The 27,297-nt window shown below is 39.0% G+C and overlaps 1 protein-coding gene across 1 annotated transcript in view; it reads right to left on the bottom strand.

Annotated features, from left to right (window-relative positions):
• Nucleotides 1-4,388: 4,388 nt before the first annotated feature.
• Nucleotides 4,389-27,297, bottom strand: part of LOC121386265 (G-box-binding factor-like) — a 48,565-nt gene continuing 25,656 nt past the window's right edge. The window contains exons 3-10 of the mRNA XM_041517109.1: nt 21,238-21,573; nt 18,402-18,461; nt 17,676-17,735; nt 16,047-16,082; nt 13,615-13,656; nt 10,594-10,710; nt 9,321-9,358; nt 4,389-5,940 (exon numbers count right to left, since the gene is read on the bottom strand). Coding sequence (XP_041373043.1) covers nt 5,665-5,940; nt 9,321-9,358; nt 10,594-10,710; nt 13,615-13,656; nt 16,047-16,082; nt 17,676-17,735; nt 18,402-18,461; nt 21,238-21,573 — 965 coding nt within the window. The 3' untranslated portion in view covers nt 4,389-5,664. The remainder of the gene's footprint in view (nt 5,941-9,320; nt 9,359-10,593; nt 10,711-13,614; nt 13,657-16,046; nt 16,083-17,675; nt 17,736-18,401; nt 18,462-21,237; nt 21,574-27,297) is intronic.

The following is a 27,297-nucleotide window of genomic DNA, read 5'->3' as shown; positions in this document are numbered from 1 at the left end:
TTCTTCTCCGCCATTTTGAGTCTGTAAATGCATGTACACACAAATCAACAAAGCCTAAGTCTGAGGAGTTAATTTTTTCTCCGCCATCTTGTGTCTGTAAATGCATATATTCAAATATTACGTAACGCTCGAACAGGTGGGTGAGTGTAGGTAATGTAACAGCGTAACGTAACACACGTTGTATTACTAACATCTGTTATATTTTATTTATTTATTTTATAAACGATCTGTCACGGCAACAATATTTAACGTAGGTAGTTATAGGTAGGCAAATACATATACTATATACGATAAGGATGATAAATAGAGTTGAAATGCGTATAGATACGCACTTTTCTTAAATGGCAAAACAATAAGTTAAAATTATATTACACACATCCCATGACTTGTTTGTAAATGGGATGGGGTGTCTCCAAGTTTTACGTAATATATTTTGGGGGTGTATGGTCTAGCGTTACGGAGCGTAACGGGAGGGGGGTTTAATTTTGACCAAAACAAATAGCGTTATGTAATATTTTAATGGCCCCACACTACAACTGCTGCTACTGTTGCTAATCTGAATTTGTTTACATGAACTTTGTCACAACTACTATTTTATTTTAATAGCATAGTTACAAATCTAGTTCTTATTTTAATAACATTGTTACAACGGATGCTTTGATTTTAATAACAGAACAACTGAGCTTAGGTTTTGATAATATACAACAAATGATCTGACTTTAACATCACAGATCCACCTGCAGTCCTGGTTTTAAATAACATGAACACATCTTACACCGTATCTTTAATAATAGTATCTGCCACTGGGCTACGTCCTGCCCTCTCTACCGTTTGTCGGATAACTCTGTTACATCTGCAGTTTTACCATATTTTGCATTGGGAAACATCCAGGGGCGGATCCAGGATTGTGTTAAGGGGGCGCCAATGAATTCTAAAATGGGCATGTTTGAGTCTGCCGTTGGAAAATAAGATGAACTCCCAAAGGAAGCGAGTTGAGTTGAGGATTCGGAGGCATGCTACTAGCGACATTTTGAAACAAAGATGATCGGAGACGCACTTCAAATGGGCGAGGATGTGTGTCACTGGACCTCTGAGAACCCCTCTGGATACGCCATTGAATGTTTATTGTAATTTATAAAACAAAATCACTTAGAATATAAAGATGTAGCCATGCTGAGGTGTAACACGTACACTACAATCAAACGTATTCTATTATGTTTCCAGGGGCGGATGCAGCATTTTGTAATAGGGTGGGGGTCGGGGCATAACATTCTAAAATGAGCAATTTGTGTTTGTTGAAGGCAAACAAGCCAAAGTGTCACAGTTGGAGCAATCTGTATGTGGGTTCGAGGGCACGCTCCACAGACACTGTTGGAAAAACAAGATGTTCAGGGACGCGGTCTCTCTCTCTCTCTCTCTCTCTCTCTCTCTCTCTCTCTCTCTCTCTCTCTCTCTCTCTCTCTCTCTATATATATATATATATATATATATATATATATATATATAAAATACTAAACTTACTACCCTATGTTCTATCAATCAGCCCTCTACATTGCGACCACTTATTTCGTTTGGTTACTAAAGCATTGTATTGACCGAACCCAAGTTGATATAAACCTGTCAGCAGTAGTGACGCTAGAGGACGATTCTGGTGAAATAGTTGTTGTGTACCTCCAAACTTCGTCTTCTTAAGTGCATCGGTGAAATAGTTCTTGATGCGCGGTTGGTTTGGGATCGATCCCCGTCAGTGGGCCCGTTGGGCTATTTCTCGCTCCAGCTAGTGCACCACGACTGGTACATCAAAGGCCATGGTATGTGCTATCCTGTCTATGTGATGGTGTATATAAAAGATCTAGACTGTGGCAAGCGAAGTTTATAGATGGATTCGAGATATGCTTCTCCGGAGGGTGGGGCGGTTGGGGGTAGGGTTCGACCTCCAAACCCACCCAGGCACCAGTGTGGCAGCGTCTGCATCTGGTATAGCAGCAGTAAAGGTATGTACTGTCCTGTATGTGGGATGGTGCATATAAAAGATCCCTTGGTGTTAATCGAAATCAGTGTTGCGTCAGCGGGTTTCTTCTCTAATTTCCTCTGTGGTCCTTAATTGTATACGTCCTTGTAACCGTAATTGAAATGTGTTGCGAGCGTCGTTATATAAACATTCCTTTGTTTATTGTTTCAGCGATCAGACTTTTTTCTTTTGTTTTCTTAATCATGCCACCTGTCGACTAGAATCTAGGAAAACCATATTTGTTTAAATCATGAAAATAATATTAGAAATTAAATATTTCTTCATTATTGTTTACTTTTACTGCTTTTCTTGATGTGAGTTTCACATTGGGAAGTTAAACATTAGAAACGTAATCATAGCAACATCAACACAAACTATGCAGCTAGAGCACATTTGTATGAAAAATAAATCGTGTTACTTAAGACGTGTACTTCTGTCGTTCTGTATTTATGTTGAATATATGAGGGGGGTGGGGGGGGGGGGGGGCGTGTTCGAGAGATTTTGGCAAATGATAGTTCCACTATTAGAGTAGAACAAAATGGGAGATCAGTTCTATTTAGGCAACTGATAGTTCCACTATTAACAGTCAGTCGAACAAAATGGGAGATCAGTTCTATTTAGGAAAATGATAATCCCACTATTAGAGTAGAACAAAATGGGAGATCAGTTCTATTTAGGCAAATAATAGTAACACAATTAGAGTAGAACGAAATTCAAGATCAGTTCTATTTTGGCAAATGATAGTTCCACTACTATTAGAGTAGTAGACAATGGGAGATTATAGTGTCTACACTGATTGGCCAGTGCCTCATCCAACTACATTCATTTTCGTGCTTATATCCAATTAAGATTGAAGCATGCTGTCCTGGGCACACACCTCAGCTATCTGGGATGTCTGTCCAGGACAGTGCGTTAGTTGTTAGATGGTTAGTGGTTAGGGAGATAGAAGAGGGTGTAGTGGCCTTACACCTACCCATTAAGCCCTTAAGAACTCGCTCTGGGTTGGGGCCGGTACCGGGCTGCGAACCGCGTACCTACCAGCCTGTAGTGCGATGGCATAACCACTGCGCCACCGAGGCCGGTATCCAACTACAGGCGCTGTTACTGGAGTTGATGCTAAACATATCTAACGGTTTTAGGAAATTATGCGTAATCATGAAAGTAAGATTACGATTACATTAATTGATTATGATTGCGATTTTGAGGCGTTGTCAAAAATGAAAACGAGTAGTCCATTACAATCGATTACAGTTACCCCCCCCCCCCCACACACACACACACACACACACACACACACACACACACACACACACACACACATATACATACACACACACACACACACATATATATATATATATATATATATATATGCTTGCGTGCGTGCGTGCGTACGTACGTACGTACATACATACACATATGTACATACGTTCAAGTATCATATTCTGCATGAAGTTGACACCCCTGTCGCCAATCTACCTGACCATTCATTAGATGAAAATATTGAAATAATTCCAATTGAACAACCCCTGAAACAGACCTCTTCAGACTTGAACGAGAGGCCTTCTGGATTCGAACAGTACCGACACAAAAGCTATTTGAAAACTGGTAAAGCCGAAGAAAGAGATAAAATTATTTTTCGAATAATTTACAATCGACGTACTGTTGATACAGGTAAAATTATGAAGGACGAATTTTTAAAGCTGCAAACTATTATGACACCCCCCCCCCCCCCCTCTAAAAAAACAAAAACAAAAAAACGTCCGGTTATTGCATACAAAAAAAAGAGGATATTTTAGTTTCCACGTGACTACCCGCCGCTCAAGCCTGCGTGTAAGCCTGTAACCCAGTCCACCGGCCTCAATGGTTAGGCCATCGGTCAACAAGCTGGTAGGTACTGAGTTCGGATCCCAGTCGAGGCATGGGATTTTTAATCCAGATACCGACTCCAAACCCTGAGTGAGTGCTCCGCAAGGCTCAATGGGTAGGTGTAAACCACTTGCGCCGACCAGTGATCTATAACTGGTTCAACAAAGGCCATGGTTTGTGCTATCCTGCCTGTGGGAAGCGCAAATAAAAGATCCCTTGCTGCCTGTCGTACAAGAGTAGCATATGTGGCGACAGCGGGTTTCCTCTAAAAAAAACAAGTGTCAGAATGACAATATGTTTGACGTCCAATAGTCGATGATAAGATAAACAAAATCAATGTGCTCTAGTGGCGTTGTTAAATAAAACAAACTTTACTCTCTTTTTTTTGTAACCCAGTCCATTTTCAGCGATTGGTTAGTTTGTTATCCCTTTTCTTATAAAACAAATACACCGTATTCGGCTGATAAACAAAACCTAGTACTAAACAAACAAATTAAAAACAAGAGTGTCAGAAAAATAGTTTTATTTTGTATATCAAAACAGTCAATTTAAAATCAATTTAAAATCCCTGGGGCAAAATTAGGAAATAATAATGTTTTAGTTTTTTTTTAAAAGAGTCCTGAGCAAGTGTTTTCATTCATTCCTAAATACATACATACATTTAAGTACCCCTGTACCAGTGCGTTAATATCTATGTATGTAATAGTCAAACTCGACATACATACAATATTGATAGGATATTAAAGGAGCTTCCATTTCGTACCATGTTTATGTCCCGAGTAAAACGATTTTTAGTTGTGATGAGTTTTAGCGAGTGACTTTTAACCATATGGGTAATACATAGATATTATTGCATCAATACATACATACATGCATACATATAGTAATAATACTAATAATACTACATACATACATATATACATACATTACCAACACACACAAACACACACACACACACACACACACACACACACACACACGCGCGCACACACACACACCGTCACCTATTACTCAGACTTACTAATGTTATCTAATTACATCAATAATTACCCCCCTCCCCCAAACCCGCATACACTGTCACCAAACCAACTACCACATTTCAGCCAAATCATCCCAGAACGTAATTTACAAACAACAATAATACTTTTTTTAAAACAACAACACATAAAACCTGATACTCATATTCGAGTTTACTATTCCTTCAAGAACTTTCGATGGCTGACCTCTTACACACAGAGCTGACGTATTGCCCAGTGTATCTCGACAAATCGAAAGTAGCCACGTATTCAGGATGTATTTTGTTTAGGCTATTTCATTAAATATCTTGCCATATTAACAAAAAAACCATATCACTTCTTTTATAGTTTACACGTTAATAAAGCAGTAAATGATTAATTATAACATATACATTTTTATTTCTCTCACATTAAAAGAATTAAAGATACAATCTGCGCAAACATGTGCAATTTGTATTTGCAAAAGCAGTCTGAAACATGTCAAAAATTAAACAATGTAAATCGACAGTTTATTTGCTCTAATGACAAAATGACAAAACAGACGACTGAAGAATACATACATACATACATACATAAAACAATAAAAACTAATTTCATAATAATAATAATAAATAATATAATAAATAATAAATAATAATAATAATAATAATAATAATAATAAAAGTTCAGTATATCAAATTGAGGTATTCGGTTCTTTTCCACTTTTTGTTGGTTCTCTATCGCCTTGTAGACCTGTGAGATGTTTGTGTGGGTTTGTTTGTTGGTGTCTTATTTTTTTGGTTCTTCGTTGTTTTGTTGAAGTTGTTGGTGTTCTTGGTGTTCTTTTTGTTCTTGATGTTCTATGTGTTCTTTGTGTTCTTGATGTTGTTTGTTTTGTTGGTGTTGCTGTTCTTGATGTTTTTTGTGTTGTTTGTGTTGTTGGTGTTGTTGGTATCCTTTGTGTTCTTGATACTCTTTTTGTTCTTGATACTCTTTGTGTTTTTGATGTGTGTTTTGATGTGGTTGGTGTTTTTGGTGGTGTATGTTTGTGTGGTGTTCTTTGTTCTTTTTGTTTTTGTTGTTGTTAAAGAAAGAAAAAGAAAAGAAAACACAAAAATAAGAATAATAAAAGAAAAAATGAAACCTGCAATGTCGCCTTTATATCATAAGACATCGATCAATTATTACAGCCACGTGTTCTATATAGGTAACTAGAAAGTGTATAAATCTCTGTATTTTTGGTCAAATATAGGTCACGTGACATAAGACAGATTCGACTCGGAGTATTTCAGACTAGATTTTCAATAAACATACTCTTTAAATCATTTGTTTTTGTACAGTAAATGCAAATAAATTTTCGTTTTGCGATAACAATACAAAACTTGTATATTTGTTTATGAATTGCAGTTTAAAAAAGCTTTTTGAATGTGACATAATGTATCTAGCGTCTTAGAATGACGTCATGTATCTTGTATGACGTCAAAATGCAAAAGCATTGCTAGGTTGACGATACTCGATTTGCGTACACAAAAATGGAATAAATAATGATTTTCCGAATATTCCTGTAGAATCGGGTTTATATATATATACGCCCGTCTTTCACACGGGCGAGAAGTAGCCCAGTGGTAAAGCGCTCGATTGATGCGCGGTCGGTCTAGAATCGACCCCGTTGGTACTCATTGGACTATTTCTCGCTGCACTATGACTTGTATATCAGAAGATCTCTCTAGGACTATAGGCCCCTATGTCTGTTTGTTTTGTTTAACGACACCGCTAAAGCACATTGATTTATTAATCATCCGCTTTTGGATGTCAAACATTTGGTCATTCTGACACGTAGTCATCAGAGGAAACCTGCTATATTTTTCCATTAGCAGCAAGGGATCTTTTGTATGCACTTTCTCACATACAGGAAAGCTGATACCACAGCCTTTTACCAATTGTGGTGCATCGGTTGGAACGAGAAAAAACCCAATCAGCTGAATGGATCCACCGATGTTGGCTGTTCCATCAGTTGTCTCCATACCTGTATAAAAATATGTATCCTATGCAATTTGATGGTAATTTGTTAATAAACTTTCTTCTTCTTTTTTATTTGCACTAATGTTGTTGTTGTTTTTCAATAGTTCAATGCCTGTAATTGTTTCAAACCTGGAACGTTATTTGAGTTGGTACGGATTTAAAACGTAATAGTATGTATTTATATGAATTTTAACTATATTCATTATAGAGTTATATCATTATAGACTTATATGCCAATTCGTCGGTTCCATTTTACATATCTTCTAGAGTTGGAATTTGATCATCGATCATCGGCAATAATCGGTTGGCACCAACATTCGATTACACATTCAGTTCGAAGTATATGACCATTAGGATTTGAACTATAACGACTATGCACCTATTGTCGTATGCACCCTACAAATGGCTAATTGCATCTCTATTAACTATTTAAAATATCTTTTTCTGTATAAAAACAAATCCAAACCACAGCACATTTACATGGATTCTATAATCTAAACTGGGGGAACAGTTGCAGCTAACATTTTCCTACACAATCGATTGTAGATATTTTATAATCGATCATCACATCGGTAGAACCAAGCCGATCAATTTTCTATTGTGATCGATTATTGAAACATCGCTAATATCTTCTACATTAACTTAACCGTGCTGTTTCACATTGGATCGATGCTGGAGTGTGTTTGTGTGTGTATGTGTGTGTGGGGGGGGGGGGGGGGGGGGGGAGTCTGCGGAAGATAGGCCAATGTACCCGGGTACCTTTTTCTCGACATTCTGTTTTCAAAGGTGATGGAAACGCTAAATTGAAATGGCACGGAATGCACATATTAGAACCTCAATCGTTCTCACAACACACAAACCCCAAGCCCCACCCTTACATACCAAATTTCATTTTGATCACCCCATCCACTCCCCAATCTAATTAAAATTAGCTCCACTATTACATGTGACTCTACCAGCAGCCCATTGGAGCTCATGTCCAGTTGACCTTTCATTCGACCAATAAAACGCTTACTTGCAAAATCATGACAGTGATTTGAGAAGAATTTGAAAACATTCGGGATTATGCCGAGGGTATACGAAATAATTCGGGTGAATTACGAAGTATGCCGGACATTAATTGCGAAAAAAAAAACACCCCGTGATGGTATAGCCATAATATCTGTGTATACTAGTATGCAATCCAGAGTTTATTACTGCACTTCCCCCCTATTTTTTCAATGTTGAAATAGACCAACAAGTTCACCTATTGCATAAATAGACTCGCCCGATATTTTTAGAATTTGAATGCTCCCGAATAACGCTATAAAAGGCGAAGTGTAATTGGTCGATATATAAATTGTTATTTATAGATGAAATAAAAAGAAAGAAATGTTTTATTTAACGACGCACTCAACACATTTTATTTACGGTTATATGGCGTCAGACATATGGTTAAGGACCACACAGATTCTAAGAGGAAACAACGCTGTCGCCACTACATGGGCTACTCTTCCGATTAGCAGCAAGGGATCTTTTATTTGCGCTTCCCACAGGCAGGATAGCACAAACCATGGCCTTTGTTGAACCAGTTATGGATCACTGGTCGGTGCAAGTGGTTTACACCTACCCATTGAGCCTTGCGGAGCACTCACTCAGGGTTTGGAGTCGGTATCTGGATTAAAAATCCCATGCCTCGACTGGGATCCGAACCCAGTACCTACCAGCCTGTAGACCGATGGCCTGCCACGACGCCACCGAGGCCGATTTATAGATGAAATATCACCTGGACATGGGAGTCCATGCAATGCTGTTAGATTTACTGGTAGACCCAGTAGAGCTAATTTTAATCAGATTGTCCACTTCCTCGCTCAATTTTACCCGGCTATTCCTACAGTTTCCATAAAGTAGTAGTATGTTGTTGTTTTGGTGGTTTTTTTTTGGGGGGGGGGGGTGCGGGGGGGGGGGGCGTTCAAGATGTTAGTGGGGATGAAACGAGTGAGGACATAATAATGAAAGTTTGTTTTGTTTAACGACAATTTAATTATTAATCATCGGATCTCAAACATTTGGTAATTTTTACATGTAGTCTTAGAGAGGAAATCTGCTACATTAGTAGCAAGGGATCTTTTATATGTACCATCCCACAGACTGGGTATCACACACCACGGCCTTTGATATACCAGTCGTGGTGCAATGGATTGAACGAGAAATAGCCCAATGAGGCCACTGACGGAGATTGATCCCAAACCGACAGCGCATCAAGCGAACACTTTACCACTGGACTACGTCTCGCCCTCATCCCCATGGAGACAAAATGGCCACTTTTAAAGAAAGTGACTTTGTTCTAGTTCCTGCTCTCTCCACCCCCTCCACACCACCGCTACATACGGCCCTGGAAACCTCGAATATTATGGTACAGGCCTAGAGATCTGAATGCTTACCTCGAGTTCCATCTTCTTGTATGGCGCCTTTGGATTATCTGTGAAAAACAAAAAACAAATGGGTGAAGAATAAATCATTCAATTATTGATTGAATCTATATCACCGTTGTGGTAGCGGAACGTATATCAGTAGTAAAGCGCTCGCTTGATGCCTGTCGGTTTGGGATCTGTCTGTGGGTTAGTGCATATAAAAAATCCCTTGCTACTAATGGAAAAATGTAGCGGGTTTCCTCTCTAAGACTATATGTCAAAATTACCAAATATTTAACATCGAATAGCCGATGACTAGCAAATGTAGACACACAATTCCAACCCAATGGACAAATTGGGCTTTATTTCGTGTACAAATAACATTTTGCCCCAGGTTTCTACACCTCACAACGGTTATCGCGGCCGTTGAGTGACGGGTGTACTGATCGAGGGTGTTGATCAAAGGAACCAACACCAACATTTTAAGACTAATTGAAGCAGTAAATATTTTGTTAATCATCATTTTGCAGGTAGTTTTTTTTTTTTTTTTTTCCGACACTAAACTCAAGAAAATCAATCTCGCTAAAGCTAGCTCCAAGGAATCATTTTCATGAGAATCGTGTAAGTAAAAAACGTCTACATTAAAAGGACACCCGCCAAAAATATTAATCTAGCACCATGCAAAAGCTGGCTAATTCAATGTAATGGGCAAGAATAATTCATAATAAATATCTTAGTTTATCTTAGTTTATGAAATTTAAAACTATGCTGCTGCAAACTTCTGTATCACTGGGTTACGACGTCTTGCCCTCGGGCATGTAAATAAAGTTCTGAATCACTGGGTTACGACGTCCTGCCCTCGGGCATGTAAATAAGGTTCTGAATCACTGGGTTACGACGTCTTGCCCTCGGGCATGTAAATAAAGTTCTGAATCCGAGTAATAGTCTGGGGCGAGACGTAGCCCAGTGGTAAAGCACTCGCTTGATACGCGGTCGGTTTGGGATCGATACCCGTCAGTGGGCCCATTGGGCTATGTCTCGTTCCAGCCAGTGCAACACGACTGGTACATCAAAGGCCGTGGTATGTACTACCCTGTCTGTGGGATGGTGCATATAAAAGAACCCTTGCTGCTAATCGAAAAGAGTAACCCATGAAGTGGCGACAGCGGGTTTCCTCTCTCAATGTTTGTGTGGTCCTTAACCATATGTTTGACGCCATATAACCGTAAATAAAACGTGTTGAGTGCGTCGTTAAATATAACATTTCTTTCTGAGTAATAGTCTGAGCTGATCATTTTCTTACCTTCGTCTTTGTGTTTTTTTCGCTTCTTGATCAGATAACGAACTATTGCTCCAATCAGACACAAAAGGAGGAAACCCGCTATCGCAGCTAGAATCCAGTATGTCGTAGTTTTGTCGTCTGAAAGAAAGAAATGGGCTTATTATTATTATTATTCAACACATTTTACTTACGGTTATATGGTATCAGACATATGGTTAAGGACCACAATGATATTGAGACAGGAAACCCGATGTCGCCATTTCATGTGCTACTTTTTTCGATTAGCAGTAAGGGATCTTTTATAGGCACTATCCCACAGACAGGGTAATACATACCACGGTCTTTGATATACCAGTCGTGGTGCACTGGCTGGAACGAGAAATAGCCTAATGGGCCCACCAACGGGGAACGATTCCACATTGAACGCGCCTCGAGCGAGCGCCTTACCACTGGGCTACGTCCCGCCCGGTTTTTGTGGTCTAAAAACCAAATAATATTTCCATTAAAATAATCATACATGGTTTTATATACGGTATTTGTCGAGGCTACTGGCCTAAAACATGCAATCAAATTTAAAAAAGAAGGATGTATGTGTATATATAGTACTTTGTATTCTGGGACTAATGTAGCCTAATCATTGTTAACCAACCAAAAGAGAAACAAAATGTTGGACTTGTTCCCCACATCCAAAATTAAAATGTCCACTTAGGGGCAATTCAAATATTACGTAACGCTCGAGGGGGTGGGTGTATCACCAAAGATTATGTGCCGATACTGGGGGTGGGTGGGTGTATTTAACACTATTAGGTAACGCACTTTTTTAGTATTACTTTTTTTCATAAAGGCTCTGTCAATGTTTAACATAATATTAAGCCTTGTTAGCTATAGCTAGACGTATACACACAATTAAGACAATGCATAGAGATGAAGTACAGACTTGTTTGTGAATGGGAGCGGTGTATGTGTGTTTCCAAACGTTACGTAATAGTTTGGGGTGTATGGTCTAGCGTTACGGAGCGTTACAGGGGGAGGGAGTAGGCCCGTAGCCAGCATTTCGAGTGGAGGCATGGGGTGGGTGGGAGAGGTCGACTAGGTATTTACTGAGGCCTTTTGGATATGAATTGCTTGAGGGCACGGAGCGCTCGAGCTGTGTTCAGGGGACCAGGGTCATACTCCACCAGTAAATTTGAAAGGCTCAAACGTGTTTTTCTGACATCAGGAACGTATATTAAAAACAAAAAACATTTCCACTATTTTATAGATTATATTTTTGTTATTACGGTTATATATATATATATATATATATATATATATATATATATATATATATATATATAAGACAGGCTCTTATGAAATTCTAGCACACAGCAGGAGTTAAGGGTATTGACCCGAGGTATATTTTAAATATTTTCGGCAATTGCTTATTACAACCTTAGTAACAGAAAAGGTGCGTGTAATAATGAACATATACTAAACGGCAAAAGTTATTGTGACATGGATTGTTTGGAGTAATAAATTTGTGAATGGATTTATGGAAGTAAACCAGAGAAAACGTGCATGAAACAGCTCGAAGAAATGCAGCCAAGCAGTTGTTGCAGCGATTGCATGCTTTGTGCAAGAAACATGGAATATTCGGGAGAAATCTTGTCCAGTGTTCACCATAAAAGGCCAGGCATTCAGTCGCAAATCATTGCCATTCTGTGCAGCCTTCAGAGGTTCAGAAGTCAGAAAAACACCATTAGTGAACTGTTTGATGCAATGTCATCATGCCACGCCTCAGTGAAAATGACAGATGGCGAATCATAGGGATGCTTGTATCTGGGACCTCGCAGCGTGACGTTGCACGTCAATTCAACGTCCACAGAAATAGCATATGGCACTTATGGCAACGATATAAAAAAAAATCCGGTCAGTGACCGTCCCCGTAGCGGCCGACCACCCGTGACAACCCCTCGCCAAGACACATGGATCCGAACCACTCATCCTTCCTCAGATCTGGAATGGCATTCCCAGGAATTTTCTCCTGCGTTCAGTGGCCTCAATGAGACGACGGTGCCAGGCCTGTATCAATGCTCAAGGTGGACACACTCGCTACTGACTGTGTGAACGTCGCTCTGGACCCCCTCTAGTGATGTGGCTCATTTGCATATGGCAGGTGCTCCCTTTTCATGGACTATTGCTTGTTTCCATACCTTCGGACATTTCTCTTTCCATGTTATAACGTTTCATACACGGCAGTAAAACTTATCATCAATTATCTTTGTCTTTTGTGTGTCACAATAACTTTTGCCTTTTAGTATACATGTATTTATGAAAAAAACGAAACACATTACCTTCTTAAAAATTATACAAAATATATATTAAAATTGTCTTAACAACTATCTTAAAATCTCAACGTTTCGTATAAAAACTTTAAACTTCCTCAGTGGAACAAAAGACATTTTAAATTGTAGTTTCCTTACTATAATCTTTCTAAATATATCCATTATTTTTCAATCTTTTAGGCTACGTAATTAAAAAAGTTACACTTCGTGCCCTCTGGCAGAAACTGTGATTCCATACTATCTAGGACGCAGCATCACATGCAGACAGCACCAAAAGCCTATACATGTAACTCGGGGTTTCTGCCAGAGGGTAAAACGAGTATGGCGCCATACACAAATTTGTTTGCAGATTTTATTTTTTTTACCTTTTGACAAAATTAATGACTCTTATCATTACTGTATAATTTCTTAACCCTAACCCTAAATATAACCCATTTTCTTTATGGGGGAGCCCCCTCCCCCCCCCCCACCCCACCCGATACCCCCTGTTGACTGCGGTTGCTTTCTAATTTTAACCACATAAGATATCGTATGGATAAATCTGAACGACAAAACCATTGCAAAGGCTATATTAGTTGAAAACATACTTCAAGAACTGTGTCTTAATACTGAAAAGTCTGAACAAAACAAGATAATATACTGCTTGTTCTCCTGGAATGTCCCTATAACTAACTATACAGTATGAGTTATGGGTAATTACAAATTAATATAAACATACCTGGCGTGGTTGGTGTGGTTGGACCAGCTGTAGAACCAGTTGCTAGAACAGAGAACACTGCATGTTGGGTCAAATGTTGTTGGGTTTGGTTTGTCTGTTTGGTTTCGTTGTTGTTGTTTTTCATAGGTTTTTTGTTTTTGTTTTTGTTTTTTGTTGTTTTTGGGGGAGGGGATCTTTTTGTTATTGTTGGGTTTTCTGTTGTTATTTGTTTTTTGGGGGGGTTTTGTCTGGTTACATTTTGGTGTTTGTGTGTTGTTTTGTTTGGGGTGGGGTGGGGGGGGGGGGGGTTGGGGGGTAAACAGTAATGAAAATATTTCAGTTGTAAAACTTATCATTTCTGTAACACTTTTCTTGGGAGTCTAACATACGATTAGGGAAACAGTAGGTTTGGCATCTGACATAGGATTACTGTAACAGTTGGCTTCGTATCAAACACATGATTATTGTAACACTAACACTAATGTTCGAATACTGATTATTGGAACGGGGAAAATAAAGTTCAGATAACGTTAGCAGTCATCCGTTTAATCGGTTCTTTTACAGAGCAGTACTTGTTGGTGCAAAACAATAATCTGAATGAAATGATAATAGACAGGGGTTTCCCGGAAGCATTGAGCTCAATAGTTCCGGTTCTGAACGGAAAGTACCGAAATTATATACATCCTATATCGGTCAATATAACCTTTAATAATTATTAACATTATAATTTACTTACGTTTTCTTGATTAGAATAGGAGTATCTGTAAATCCAATCGATTTTTTGTCATACTAATGTTTCGTAGTAGCTAAATATAGATTTCTGCCTTCAGTAATGGCATAGGTATAATTTTACTTTTCTTCTAATCCGCCAAACGAGATTGGAAATAATTAAGTCACAGGAACTCCCAAATGTTTTTATCTGCATAGTGTTTTACATTTAAAACACGTTTAGGATAAGATATTGGTTAAAAGAATTAAAAAGTAGGATGTTTGTTTATTTTGTTGCTTGAAAAACACAACGGAACTCTTACTATGTCTGAAACTCAGGCTAGTCCGTTTAATTTCCAATCTGATTAAAATTAGCTCTACTTGTCTACCAGTAGATCTAACAGCATTGCGTGGACTCCCATGTCCAGGTGACATTTCATCTATAAATAATCATTTAAATATCGACCAATTACACTTTGCCTTTTATAGCGTTATTCGGGAGCATACAAATTCTAAAAATATCGGGCGAGACTATTTATGCAATAGGCGAACTTGTTGGTCTATTTCAACACTGAACAAAAAAAAACAGGGGGAAAAGTGCAGTAATAAACTCTGGATTGTATACTAGTATAAACAGATTTTATGCCTATACCATCACGTTTGGGGTTTTTTCGTCCTGAAACGAATTTTATATAACATTTTATATCGAAATTAGTTTCCGGCCTACTTCGTAATTCACCCGAATCATTTCGTATACCCTCGGCATAATCCCAAATATGTTCAAATTATTTTCAAATCACCGTCATAATTTTGCAAGTAAGATTTTGATTGGTCGAATGAAAGATCAACTGGGTATGAGCTCCAATTGGCTATGGTTAGATCCACATGTAATAGTGGAGCTAATTTTAATTAGATTTTTAATTTCCGTACAGCTGGTATATGATTTGTGCACGTAGCGAAAGTATCAAAGAGAACAAAGGGAACGTGGAACAATGTTACTAAACTTTTTCGATACTTCTATAGACTGCGATGTTGATTTCAAACAGATTACTTTGTATCTTTCTCACGCCAGCAGTGTAGGCCCGTTATCTTATTATTCTCTTCCAAAACAGGTCTTTTTAAATTTCTGACCAATAATTACAGCTTTTGCACGAACGATCCGTCGTTTTTATTGATATTGGTTTGCATAACCAACAGACGAACGACAAAATCGTTTGTGCCAAATTTTATGCCCTGCAAAAGTCTGAACAAAACAAACCTATACTGCTTTTTTTTTCATGGAATGTTCTTATAACTAACTATAAAGTATAAGTTACATGGGCGGATCCAGGAAATATTTTAGGGGGGAGACAAAAAAGAAGGGCACATTGACTCGTCAAAAGGGCACCTTACTACAAGTTTTGATATTTACAATTCATATGAATTCCTACAGTTCTACGTCATAATATACTAGCAATAATGAACTCGCGTTAGAACCTCAATGGGGCCCCATTGAGACTCAATAACACAGACACATATCTGCAAGCTTGCGCATGTACACGAAAATCTTGATTTCATTTATCTACAATATAATTATTGTTTACTTAAAAAAAAAAAAATTCTACAAACAAAAAGGGCACTTGGACATTTTGAGGGCACTTGAACAATTTTTTGGGGGGACGCGTCCCCCTGGTCCCCCCCCCCCCCCCCCCCCTTGGATCCGCCCATGAGTTATGGGTAATTACAAATTAATATAAACAACATACCTGGCGTGATTGGCTTGGTTGGCGTGGTTGGCCCATCTGTACAACAGAACATTGCATGGTCAGATGTTGTGGGGATTGTTTTGTTTGGGGGTTTTCATAGGTGTTTTTTGTTGTTGTTGTTGTTGTGGGTTGTTGTTTTTTGTTTTGTTTTTGGGGGTTTGTTGTTTTTGTTTGTCAGGAGTTTTTTGGGAGGGGGTGTTTTTGTTATTTTGTTATTGTTGGGGGGTTGTTTCCTTTTGCTTGAGGGTTTGTTTTTGTTTGTGGGGTTTTTGGTGTGTTTTGTTTGTTATTGGTTTTGTCTGTTTTTTGTTTGATGTTGTTGGGGTTTTTTGGTGGGGGTTGGTTTCGTGTCTACAAACTTTATGTAATATGAAGCTGGAACATCCCTTAATTGAGATGGTGATAGGAAAGTGTCTCTTTTTATCCATTGCCAATACAGGGGCGTAGCGTGATCTGGACCTGGGGGGGGGGGGGGGGGGGGGGGGGGGGGGGGGGGGTCGAATATGAACCAAGTGGACCTTTTTCTATTTTGTTTTTGCACCACCAGAAACTCCATATGTATAAACCTGTATGTTTTAGTTTTGAAAGCGGACCATTTGCTTCAGCGGTTTTTTTCGTCCGAACCACCCCCCCCCCCCCCCCCCCTTTAGCCTACGCCCCTGAAATAAAGACATTGTATTTTGTTGGGTGTCCAGCCATGTTGGCATCATGGGTAATGAAGAGGCAGATTCAGCTGCCAGGTCTGCTTTGGATTTGCCTCATGGCATGGTTAGTGTGCCTATAGCATCAACAAATTTATCTTTCCAACTTGGTAAAATTATTGGGACGGTGTGGTTCTGAACAAGTTTCCCGCTATATAGGCAGTGCAGGAAGGATGAACTCCTTTTGTGTCGTGTCGTACTCGCATCGGGCATACTTACTTGACCCAATTATTTATCTTGAAGAAAGATCCTCCACCTCAGTTTGAGCACTGCCAGTGTATTCTGACGGTACACAACATTTTGGTGGAGTGTAAGCATCTCAAAGAAACTCGAAAAGATATATTTGGACAACAAAATGTGATGGAATCCATTCGATTCTATCCTCAACCTATATTACGGTTTATACGTGATAGTTTTTTTCTAAATTTTAATATTATCTATCTGTGATATTTGTTCTTGTTGTTTTGTTTTTTTTACACAGTTCTTTACACTGCGTTTTAATTTAACCGTTTGCCTTTACCATAGTTTGACACCCAATGTTTTTCGTGCTAGGGTGTCGTTAAACATTCATACATTCATTAATTCATTCAACTGTGATGCTCATTTCAAACAGATTACTTTGTATCTTTCTCGCACCGGCAATGTAGGCCCGTTATCTTATTATTTTCTTCCAAAAACAGTGATATGCTTAGCCAACATGTCTTGTTAAATTTCTGACCAATGATTACAGCTTTTGCAAAACCGATCCTCGTTTATATTGATATTTATTTGCATAAACGACAGATGAATGACAAAATAGTTTGTGCAAAGTTTTATGTCCTGCAAAAGTCTGAACAAAACAAGGCTATACTGCTTGTTCTCCTGGAATGTCCCTATAACTAACTATAAAATATAACTCATGGGTAATTAAAAATGAATATAAACATACCTGGATTGGATGGTGTGGTTCGCGTGGTTGGCATGGTTCGCATAGCTGTGGAACTAATTTCTAGAACAGAAATCATAGCATGTTCAGATGTTGTGGGATTTTTTTGGGATTTGTCATAGATGGATTTTTTTGTTTGGGTTTGTTTTGATTTTGTTTTCTTTTTTTTTTTTTTTTCTTCTTTTTTTTTTTTGGGGGGGGGGTGTTATTGTTGGTTTTTGTCGTTTGTGTTTTGCTTGAAGATTTTTTGGGCGTTTTTATACTTGTTTTAATTTAACTGTTGAATTTTTATAATGATATTGATCATCACTTTATTTGTTTGCCTTTACCATAGTTTGGCACCCAATATTTTTCGTGCGGTGTTGTCGTTAAACATTCATTCATTCTTTCAACTGTGATGCTGATTTCAAACAGATTACTTTGTATCTTTCTCACACGGGCAATGTAGGCCCGCTATCTTATTATTTTCTCCCAAAAAGAGTGATATGCTTAACCAACATGTCTTGTTAAATTTCTGACCAACAATTACAGCTTTTGCAAAAACGATCCTCGTTTATATTGATATTGGTTTGCATAAACGACAGACGAATGACAAAATAGTTTGTGCAAAGTTTTATGTCCTGCAAAAATCTGAACGAAACATGACTATACTGCTTGTTCTCCTGGAATGTCCCTATAACTAACTATAAAGTATAAGTTATGGGTAATTAAAAATGAATATAAACATACCTGGATTGGTTCGCGTGATTCGTGTGGTTGGCGTGGTTCGCACAGCTGTAGAACTAGTTGCTAGAACAGAAAACATAGCATGGTCAGATATTGTGGCGTTTGTTTTGTTTGTTGGGGGGTGGGGAGTGGAGGGGGTTCCATGCGTGGCTTTTTTTTTGTTGCTGTGGGGTTTTGGGGTTGTTTTGTTTTTGTTTTGTTTTGTGGGGGGGGGGGGGGGGGGAGGTGTTTTTGTTATTCTTGTGTTTTTGTTGTTTGTTTCTGCTTGAGGACTTGGAATTTTTGGTTGTTGTTGGTTTTGTCTGCTTTTGTTTTTGTTTGTTGTTTTGTTTGGGGTTTTTGGTTTGTTGTTCGAGGGGTAAACAGTAACGAAAATGTATCATTCATTAAAGGCTTTTGTAGGAGATATCGCTGACAATATAATGTGTGATATCTCCTGCGATATCTCCGCAAGACAATGTTTTGTTCGGTCACTGTGTTTGTTTCAGCGCTAAACCTACAACTAGTGACGTCACGCCACTGCCGTTCTGCTAGTTAACGAGTCTACCGTTGACATTCAACCCACATTACTAACATTGTTTACAACTGTCGCAAATGAAAATAATGACAATGGATCGATAAAAAGAATACCCCCTCGTGTCTTGTAATATCATAATTTTGCAGCACTTGTTGATACAAGAATAAAATGCTCGGCAAGCCTCGGCTTTCATACTTTTATCAACTCGTGCTGATAAATTATGATATCACAAGACACTCGGGGAGTATCCTCTATATATCAATTGTAAAACAACCGATTTCTGTAACACTTTTCTTGGAGTCTAACATACGATTAGGGTAACAGTAGTTTTGGCATCTGACATACGATTACTGTAAACATTGGCTTGGTATCAAATACGGGATTATTGTAACACACTTGCTTTACCAACTACAAAAGCAGAGTATAAAATTTGAATTTTTGAGAGAACCGATCTGTCATTCGTGTGGTTTTAGTGTTTATATGAACGATTTTCTACAGTTCAAATACAAATGCTAATTTTAATGGGTCATGGTTATCAAACGAGAATGCAATATGAACGATTTTCGTAGCTTTTCTCCATCAAAATTTATGTCCTATTATACAAAAAAAATAAAAAATAAAAAATAATAATGTTTGCTAGCATCAACTTGAAAGCTGTCATTTACATTACAACACACTACACCATCGGTTCTAATCAAACTATAGTGCGAGGGGTGCGTACGCACCCCCCATGGTCTGCCGAGGTCCATCCGTGGATGTGTAATTTTTTTTACAAAAAATAGTCCGACGATGTGACAAATTTACTTGCCCCCGGACCCCCCTAACAACTCCGACCGACGATTACGCACCCACCCACCCCTATAAATCTCTGCGTGCGGACCTGTATCCTATCATAAACACCAAAATAAAAATACAAAAAAAAAAATTATATGCTAGCACTACCAACTTGGAAGCTGTCATTTACATTACAACACACTACCCCATCGGTTCTTTTACAGAGGAGTCCTTGTTGGTGCCAAACAATAATCTGAATGAAATGATAATAGACAGGAATTTCCCAGAAGCATTGAGCTTAATGCTTCCGGGTCTGAGCGGAAAGTACCGACATTATGCAAATCATATATCAGTCAATATAGCCTTTTATAAGTATTAAAATTATAATTTACGTACATTTTCTTTATTAGAATATGAGTATCTGTAAATCCAATACATTTCGTGTCATCATAATGTTTCGTAGTATCTAAATATAGATTTCTGCCTTCAGTAATTTCACATATTCACTTCTAGTAACTGGGTAAGAATTTAAACAATTTGTATGCTTAATGGTAAGCCTTCTAGCAGGATCGTGCCCCTGTTATTTTGTATGGCGAAAGAGACAGCCAAAGTGAATTGGTTAATGAATCACCTGTTCGGACTGTTACTACAACCAGATGCAGTCATATAGCAAAAAAAACTGAGATGGAAATGTTTCCAATTTTGGAGTGAAAGTAAATGCTTATATAATGTATGTTCGCAATGGTGTATGTTGTTAGTGCCAACGAGAACCCATTCTACTGGCAATCTTCTTTTGAAGTTGGGCAATTTAACATGGATTTCAATGGCAGATGACATCTGCGTAGTAAGACCTAAACTAAAGGAGCTCTGTGATGATCGGATCCTGACTTGGGGCCAGCTCAAATGTTTAAACTGTGAATATAAGAACGCGAAAAGAAAGTTTAGAAAACGTCAGCAATCGGATCCTAACTTGGGGTCAGATCAAATGTTCGAAAATAGGAACGGGAAAAGAAAGTTCAGAACACGTTAGCAGTCATCCGTTTTGAAACTGACAACATACTGTCAAATTTCCAGGACAGTCTAGAGTGCAACACGTACCATTTTCCTGGACTTTCAAGTACTGGAAAATAGCTTCCCAATATGTCAACGATGTTTAAAGGGACATTCCTGAGTTTGCTCCATTGTAAGATGTTTCTGACTAATAAAATATTTCTACGATTAAACTTACATATTAAATATATTTTCTTGTTTAAAATATAAGTGTCTGTATATTCAATGTGTTTCTGGTCGTCTTAATATTTGTAAGAAGCCCAAACTGGATTTTGTCTTCAAATAACTTCGTACGTACGAACAAAATACATTTTAGGAAATAAAATGAAATTTAACCTAGTACAAATATTAGAACGATCAGAAACGCTTTTAATATACAGCCACTAATATTTTATGCAGAAACATATATTTGATATGTAATTACAATCGTCAAAATGTCTTAAAAATTGCAACAAACTCAGGAATGTCCCTTTAAGGAATGTAAAGACGCATACGAACCCGTCTCCTTTGTAGCGCCTATCGAACAAGTAGCAATTGATGTGTGACTCCCATGTTCAAATCCATCATCTTGGCACGTCCAAACACCAACATGACTTTGATCTAAAGACTTTATGACCAAGGTGTCTTCGGTTAGATCGTCATCCGTGGGACTGCGGTATCCTTGAGGTGTAGTAAAGCATGATTCTTTTTTTTGCGGGCCACACTGTCTGACAATATCACCGTGTGGTTTAATCCAGTATACTCCTGCTTTAAAATGTCCATAACACGTTAACACTGCCTCCTGCCCAAAGAATTCCGGCGATATGCAATCAATGGTTATTTTATCTTCTTCCCCTAAAAACAAACAAATAAGTGAATAAAGATAACTATTATACATTAAAATATAAATGTATCCACAGTTATCAACACAATAAACACGCACGCACGCACACACACATGCATGCATACATGCATACATACATACATACGTTAACACTGCCTCCTGCCCAAAGAATTCCGGCGATATGCAATCAATGGTTATTTTATCTTCTTCCCCTAAAAACAAACAAATAAGTGAATAAAGATAACTATTATACATTAAAATATAAATGTATACACAGTTATCAACACAACAAACACGCACGCACGCACACACACATGCATGCATACATGCATACATACATACATATATACATACATCAATACATACATACTACATACACACATACGAGTATATATACATAGCGATGGGGTGGGAATACAAAATGATATTTTATATATACTCTTCAAAAGAAGAAACGCAAAACCACATTGTCGTAACATTTGGAGAATTGATTTAATTATTGAATGGTGAGTCCGATAATTACCAAATGTTGCAGGATTGTTCACAATTCACTCTAGTCCATTGTGAGTAAGTGATAGGACACACCACCAAGGTCAAGGTCATCTGGAGTCAATACCGGGTGTGGCCTCCGCGTGTGTTGACAACTGCCTGGCACCGCCTGCCCATTGAAGCAACCAGAGTACGGATGACGTCCCGGGGGATGGTGGCCCACTCGGCTTGCAAGGCTGCTGCCAGCTCGAGCAGGGTCTGGGGCTGTGGTTGTCGCTGTCGGAGGCGTCGGTCCAACTCGTCCCATAGATGCTCAATTGGGTTCAAATCCGGTGATATCGATGGCCAAGGAAGGACATTAATGTTGTTGTTCTGTAGGAAAGCCGTTGTGAGACGTGCTGTGTGAGGCCTGGCGTTGTCATGTTGGAACACTGCGTTGGCGTTGGCCATAACTGGAACGATGTGTGGCCGGAGGATCTGGTCAATGTAGCCCTGTGCATTCAGGTTGCCCTGCACGTGGACCAGGTCAGTTCTGCCAGTGTGTGAGATGGCTGCCCACACCATGACACTACCCCCGCCGAATCTGTCCACTTCCTGCACGCAGTTTGCCGCATAACGTTCACCACGACGCCTATACACGCGACATCTTCCATCATGACGTCGGAGCAGAAATCGGGACTCGTCACTGAACCACACCTGTTTCCATCGCAGTTGAGGCCATTGTCGATGAATCTGGCACCACTGCAGTCGGAGTCGACGGTGTTGTGGTGTTAAGATGACACCTCGAATTGGACGTCTGGCACGAATTCCTACCTCACGTAGGCGGTTCCGTACGGTCTGGTCGGATATCCTGCGCAAACCTGGTATTGCTGCGGCTGTGGAGGTGGCAGTAGTCAATCGTTCCCGAAGGTGGCGTACCCGGATGTAGCGGTCCTGCCCGGGGGTAGTGACCCGTGGTCGACCGGATCTAGGGAGGTCACGTGTGGATCCATGTTGCTGGTAACGGTCCCCCAGTCTGGAGATGGTGCTTGGGGACACATGGAATGCCCTGGCAACGGCCGTTCTGGATTCGCCTGCGTCTAGTCGGCCGATGGCATTGTTTCTCTGCGGTTCACTGAGACGTGGCATGTCCTGGATTGTCAACTGTCGGCCAGATACAGAGGCCAGGCAAGCGAACACCCTGCACTTTTATACTGTCGGTGTTCATGTTGCACGTGCAGACAACGCACGTGCAGTGGTGACATGGTTTGCACGTGGCTGCGTTTTGGAACTTTATTGTACAGTAGCTGCGTTTTATCGAATGTAACCGTGGGAATGTGTTTGGGACATGCAATGACCTTATATTCACAAAGCATGAACCGGTAGGAAACATAAAATCGGAGTTATAACCCATTTGTACCCTTTTGCGTTTCTTTTTTTGAAGAGTATATATGTTCCTATAGACCAATCAGATTGAAAAAGATTTGTTTTGTTGAAATTAATGAATGAATGAATGAATGAATGAATGTTTAACGACACCCCAGCACGAAAAATACATCGGCTATTGGGTGTCAAACTATGGTTAATGCAACCCACTGTGATGATCAACATCAATATAAACATTCAACAGGTCAATAAAAACACAGTGTAAAGGACTGTGTACAAATACAAATATCACAGATAGATATAATTAAAATTTAGAATAAAACTCAGTGTCACGTAAAAATTGTAAAATAATTTCTGGATGGAATCGAAATGATTCCATCACATTTCTTTGTCCAAATAAATCTTTTCGCGTTTCTTTCAGAAACCGACACTCCATCAAAATGTGGCGCACAGTCAGAAGACACTGACAATACTCACACTGAGACAGAGGATCCTTCTTCAAGATAAATGAATGAGTCAAGTAAGTGTGACCGATGCGGGCACGACACAAGACGATTCCATCCTTCCTGCACTGTCTATAGGAGGACTGCCACTCTCCCAAGACTGGCTTGATAGCATGAAGCTTGTTCGCAACCTCACCGTCCCAATCACGTTGCCAAGCGGAAAAGATAAATTGGTTGATACAATATTTAAAATCAGTATAAGATACACCAACCCCGGCATGAGGCAAATCCAAAGCAGACTTGGCAGCTGAATCTGCCTTTTCATTACCCCTGATGCCAACATGGCTGGGTACCCAACAAAATACAACGTCTTTATTGGCAACAGATAAAAAGATACACTTTCGTATCACCATCCCAATTAAGGGATGGTCCAGCTTCATATTTCGTAAAGCTTGAAGACACGAAAGTGAGTCTGTAAAAATAATAAATTTGGATGCACTAGAATCCTTTAGTTCTTCCAAGGCTTTAATGACTGCCCAAACTTCAGCACTAAAAATCGATGCTGAGTTAGGCAGTCTCATGGAAAGTATTGTGTCTGATGGAAAAACTGTAGCACAAGCCACAGAATTTCCATCCCGTGATCCATCTGTATACACAGGAATGTAATGACGGTACTTTTCTTGAATTTCCATGAAAAACTGTTTATAAATAACAACATCTGCGCGATCTTTCTTCAGATGCGCCAGATCAAACACAATTTTAGGTGGTGTAATACACCAGGGTGGTAAAACAAAATATGAAGGAGTTTCCAAAGTGTCAGTTAAATCAATGTTGGAAAGCGACAAAAAACGCTTAATGCGAAGACCAAATGTACGAATAGCATTTAGCCTTGCATCAAACAACTTCATATATTTGTTGTCAAACACCGCATCAAGTGTTGGATGTGTTGGTAAAGATTTAATCTTGGCAGCATACTGCAGAGAAAGCTTTGCACGTCTAGCACCCAAACAAGGTTTGTGTGCATCAACATACAAGCTCTCTACAGGAGATGTTCTAAATGCACCAAGACATAGCCTAAGTCCTTGATTGTGTATAGGATCTAGCATCTGCAAATAAGACTTGCGTGCCGACCCATACACAATGCATCCATAATCTAGTTTAGACCTCACAAGAGATCTATACAGACGGAGCATAACCTTTCGGTCTGCTCCCCATTCTGTATTACCAATAACTTTTAAAATATTGAGAGCTTTCAAGCCCTTCTTTTTAACATATTTGAGATGGGGCACAAAAGATAGCTTCCTGTCAAATATAACCCCCAGAAATTTAGTCTCTTCCACAACTGGAAATGGATTTGTGTCCAAAAACAACTGTGGGTCTAAGTGGAGACCTCTTTTCTGGCAGATATGCATACAAACCGTTTTTGCCTTTGAGAATCGAAAGCCATTGTCAGTTGCCCATTGATGAAGTTTATTCAAACAAAGCTGCAACTTACGTTCAATGATACTCATGTTGGACGATCTGTAACAAATCTGAAAATCATCGACATATAACGAGCAATCTACACCAGGTGTTAAACACTGGGAGATGATGTTAATTTTCACAGAAAATAAAGTTACAGACAGGATACTACCTTGAGGCACACCCATCTCCTGTGGGTGAATGTCGGACAATGTCGACCCCACCCGAACTTTAAAAGATCTATCTTTTAAAAATTGTGAAATAAAAACTGGAAGTCGACCTCTCAGGCCCATGCCATGGAGGTCGTTTAAAATCCTATACTTCCACGTGGTATCGTAAGCTTTCTCCAAATCAAAAAACACTGAATCCAAGTGCTGATTATGGAAGAAAGCTTTCCTACAAAACGTTTCAAATCTAACAAGATGATCAACCGTGCTACGTCTAGATCTGAACCCAAATTGCACGTTAGTGAGCAATTTGTGAGATTCAAGATACCAGACAAGTCTACGATTGATCATGCGTTCCATGGTTTTATAAATGCAACTTGTCAAAGCGATAGGGCGATAACTAGTAGGATTGGTTGGATCCTTACCAGGCTTGGGAATAGGAATAATAATAGCTTTCCTCCAATCAGAAGGAAAGTCTCCAGAAATCCAGATGTTATTAAAAATATTCAAAAGAACCATCAAAGATGATTCACGTAAATGTTTTAATAACTGATAATGAATTTCATCCGGTCCTTCTGAAGTATCATGGGCTCTACGAAGAGCATCCTGCAATTCCTACATAGAGAAATGCCTGGTGTACACTTCGGCATTTTCGGATGAAAAATTAATGGATTGCTTTTCAGCTTTAGTTCGGACAGATGTAAAGGCATCTGTACTGAAAGCAGAAGATGAGTTATGAGAAAAGTTGTCTGCCAAGGCATTGGCAATGTCACGATGAGCCGTGACATCCGTGTCATGGACAGACAAATGATGAACTGTATTACTGGATTCTTTACCTTTGATTTTACCGATCCTATTCCAGACAGATTTCACTGATGTTTGTGAATTCAACTTGGAGACAAACATTCTCCAAGATGTTTTCTTACTCTGTCTAATCTCTCTGCGAGCCTTAGCCCTAGCAATACGAAATGCATCCAGGTTGTCTGCTGTAGGTTCACGTTTGAACCGCTCAAGCAACCTGTTTCGCTCTTTGAATGCATCTTTGCACGTATCATTAAACCATAGTTTATTGAAACGCTTTGGCACTGCCGAAGTCTTACGTATAGTTTCATCTGCAATGTCCTTCAAGATGGAAGTGAACAAAGACATGGGATCATCAGCATCAGTAATGGCAAATTGTTGCAGACGGGTGCTGCACAGATGCTGAAACTGACTCCAATTTGCGTTCACCAACTTCAACCTTTGAACCCTTTCAAGTGACGGTAGTCCATCATTCTCCAAAATAATGGGAAAGTGGTCACTACCACAAAGGTCTGAACCAACTTTCCAGGACAAATCAACAAAAAGTGATGGACTACAAAGAGTTAAATCTATGGAAGTGAAAGATCCACTTGCAGAATGAAAATATGTACGACTTTTATCATTAAATAAAAGTAAATAGTTTTTGAGAATTAAGTCTTCCAATTGTTTACCTCTAATATTGATATCCTCGCATCCCCACAAAGTGTGTTGACCATTAAAATCTCCCATAATAATAAAGGGAGTAGGGAGCTGATCAATAAGATCTTGAAAATCCCTAGGATTAAAATTAAAATGATTACAAGGTGGCAAGTAAACTGAGCACAGAGTAACAGTTTTATGAGCCGTGACTTTGACAGCCACAGCTTGTAAATTGGTATTTAATGTTACTGAACTCTGAGGAATGTTTTCATTAACAAGAATGGAAACACCCCAGATGCCCTATTTTCAGTTCCTTAAAATTTATGATAGAGGTTAAATACTCTCATGGTAATATGATCAGTGTCCTTCA

Source organism: Gigantopelta aegis, chromosome 12 (assembly GCF_016097555.1).
Source record: "Gigantopelta aegis isolate Gae_Host chromosome 12, Gae_host_genome, whole genome shotgun sequence".
Taxonomy (NCBI): Eukaryota; Metazoa; Mollusca; class Gastropoda; order Neomphalida; family Peltospiridae; genus Gigantopelta; species Gigantopelta aegis.
The sequence above is the reverse complement of the archived record's forward strand: the minus strand, read 5'-3'. Positions and strand labels throughout refer to the sequence as shown.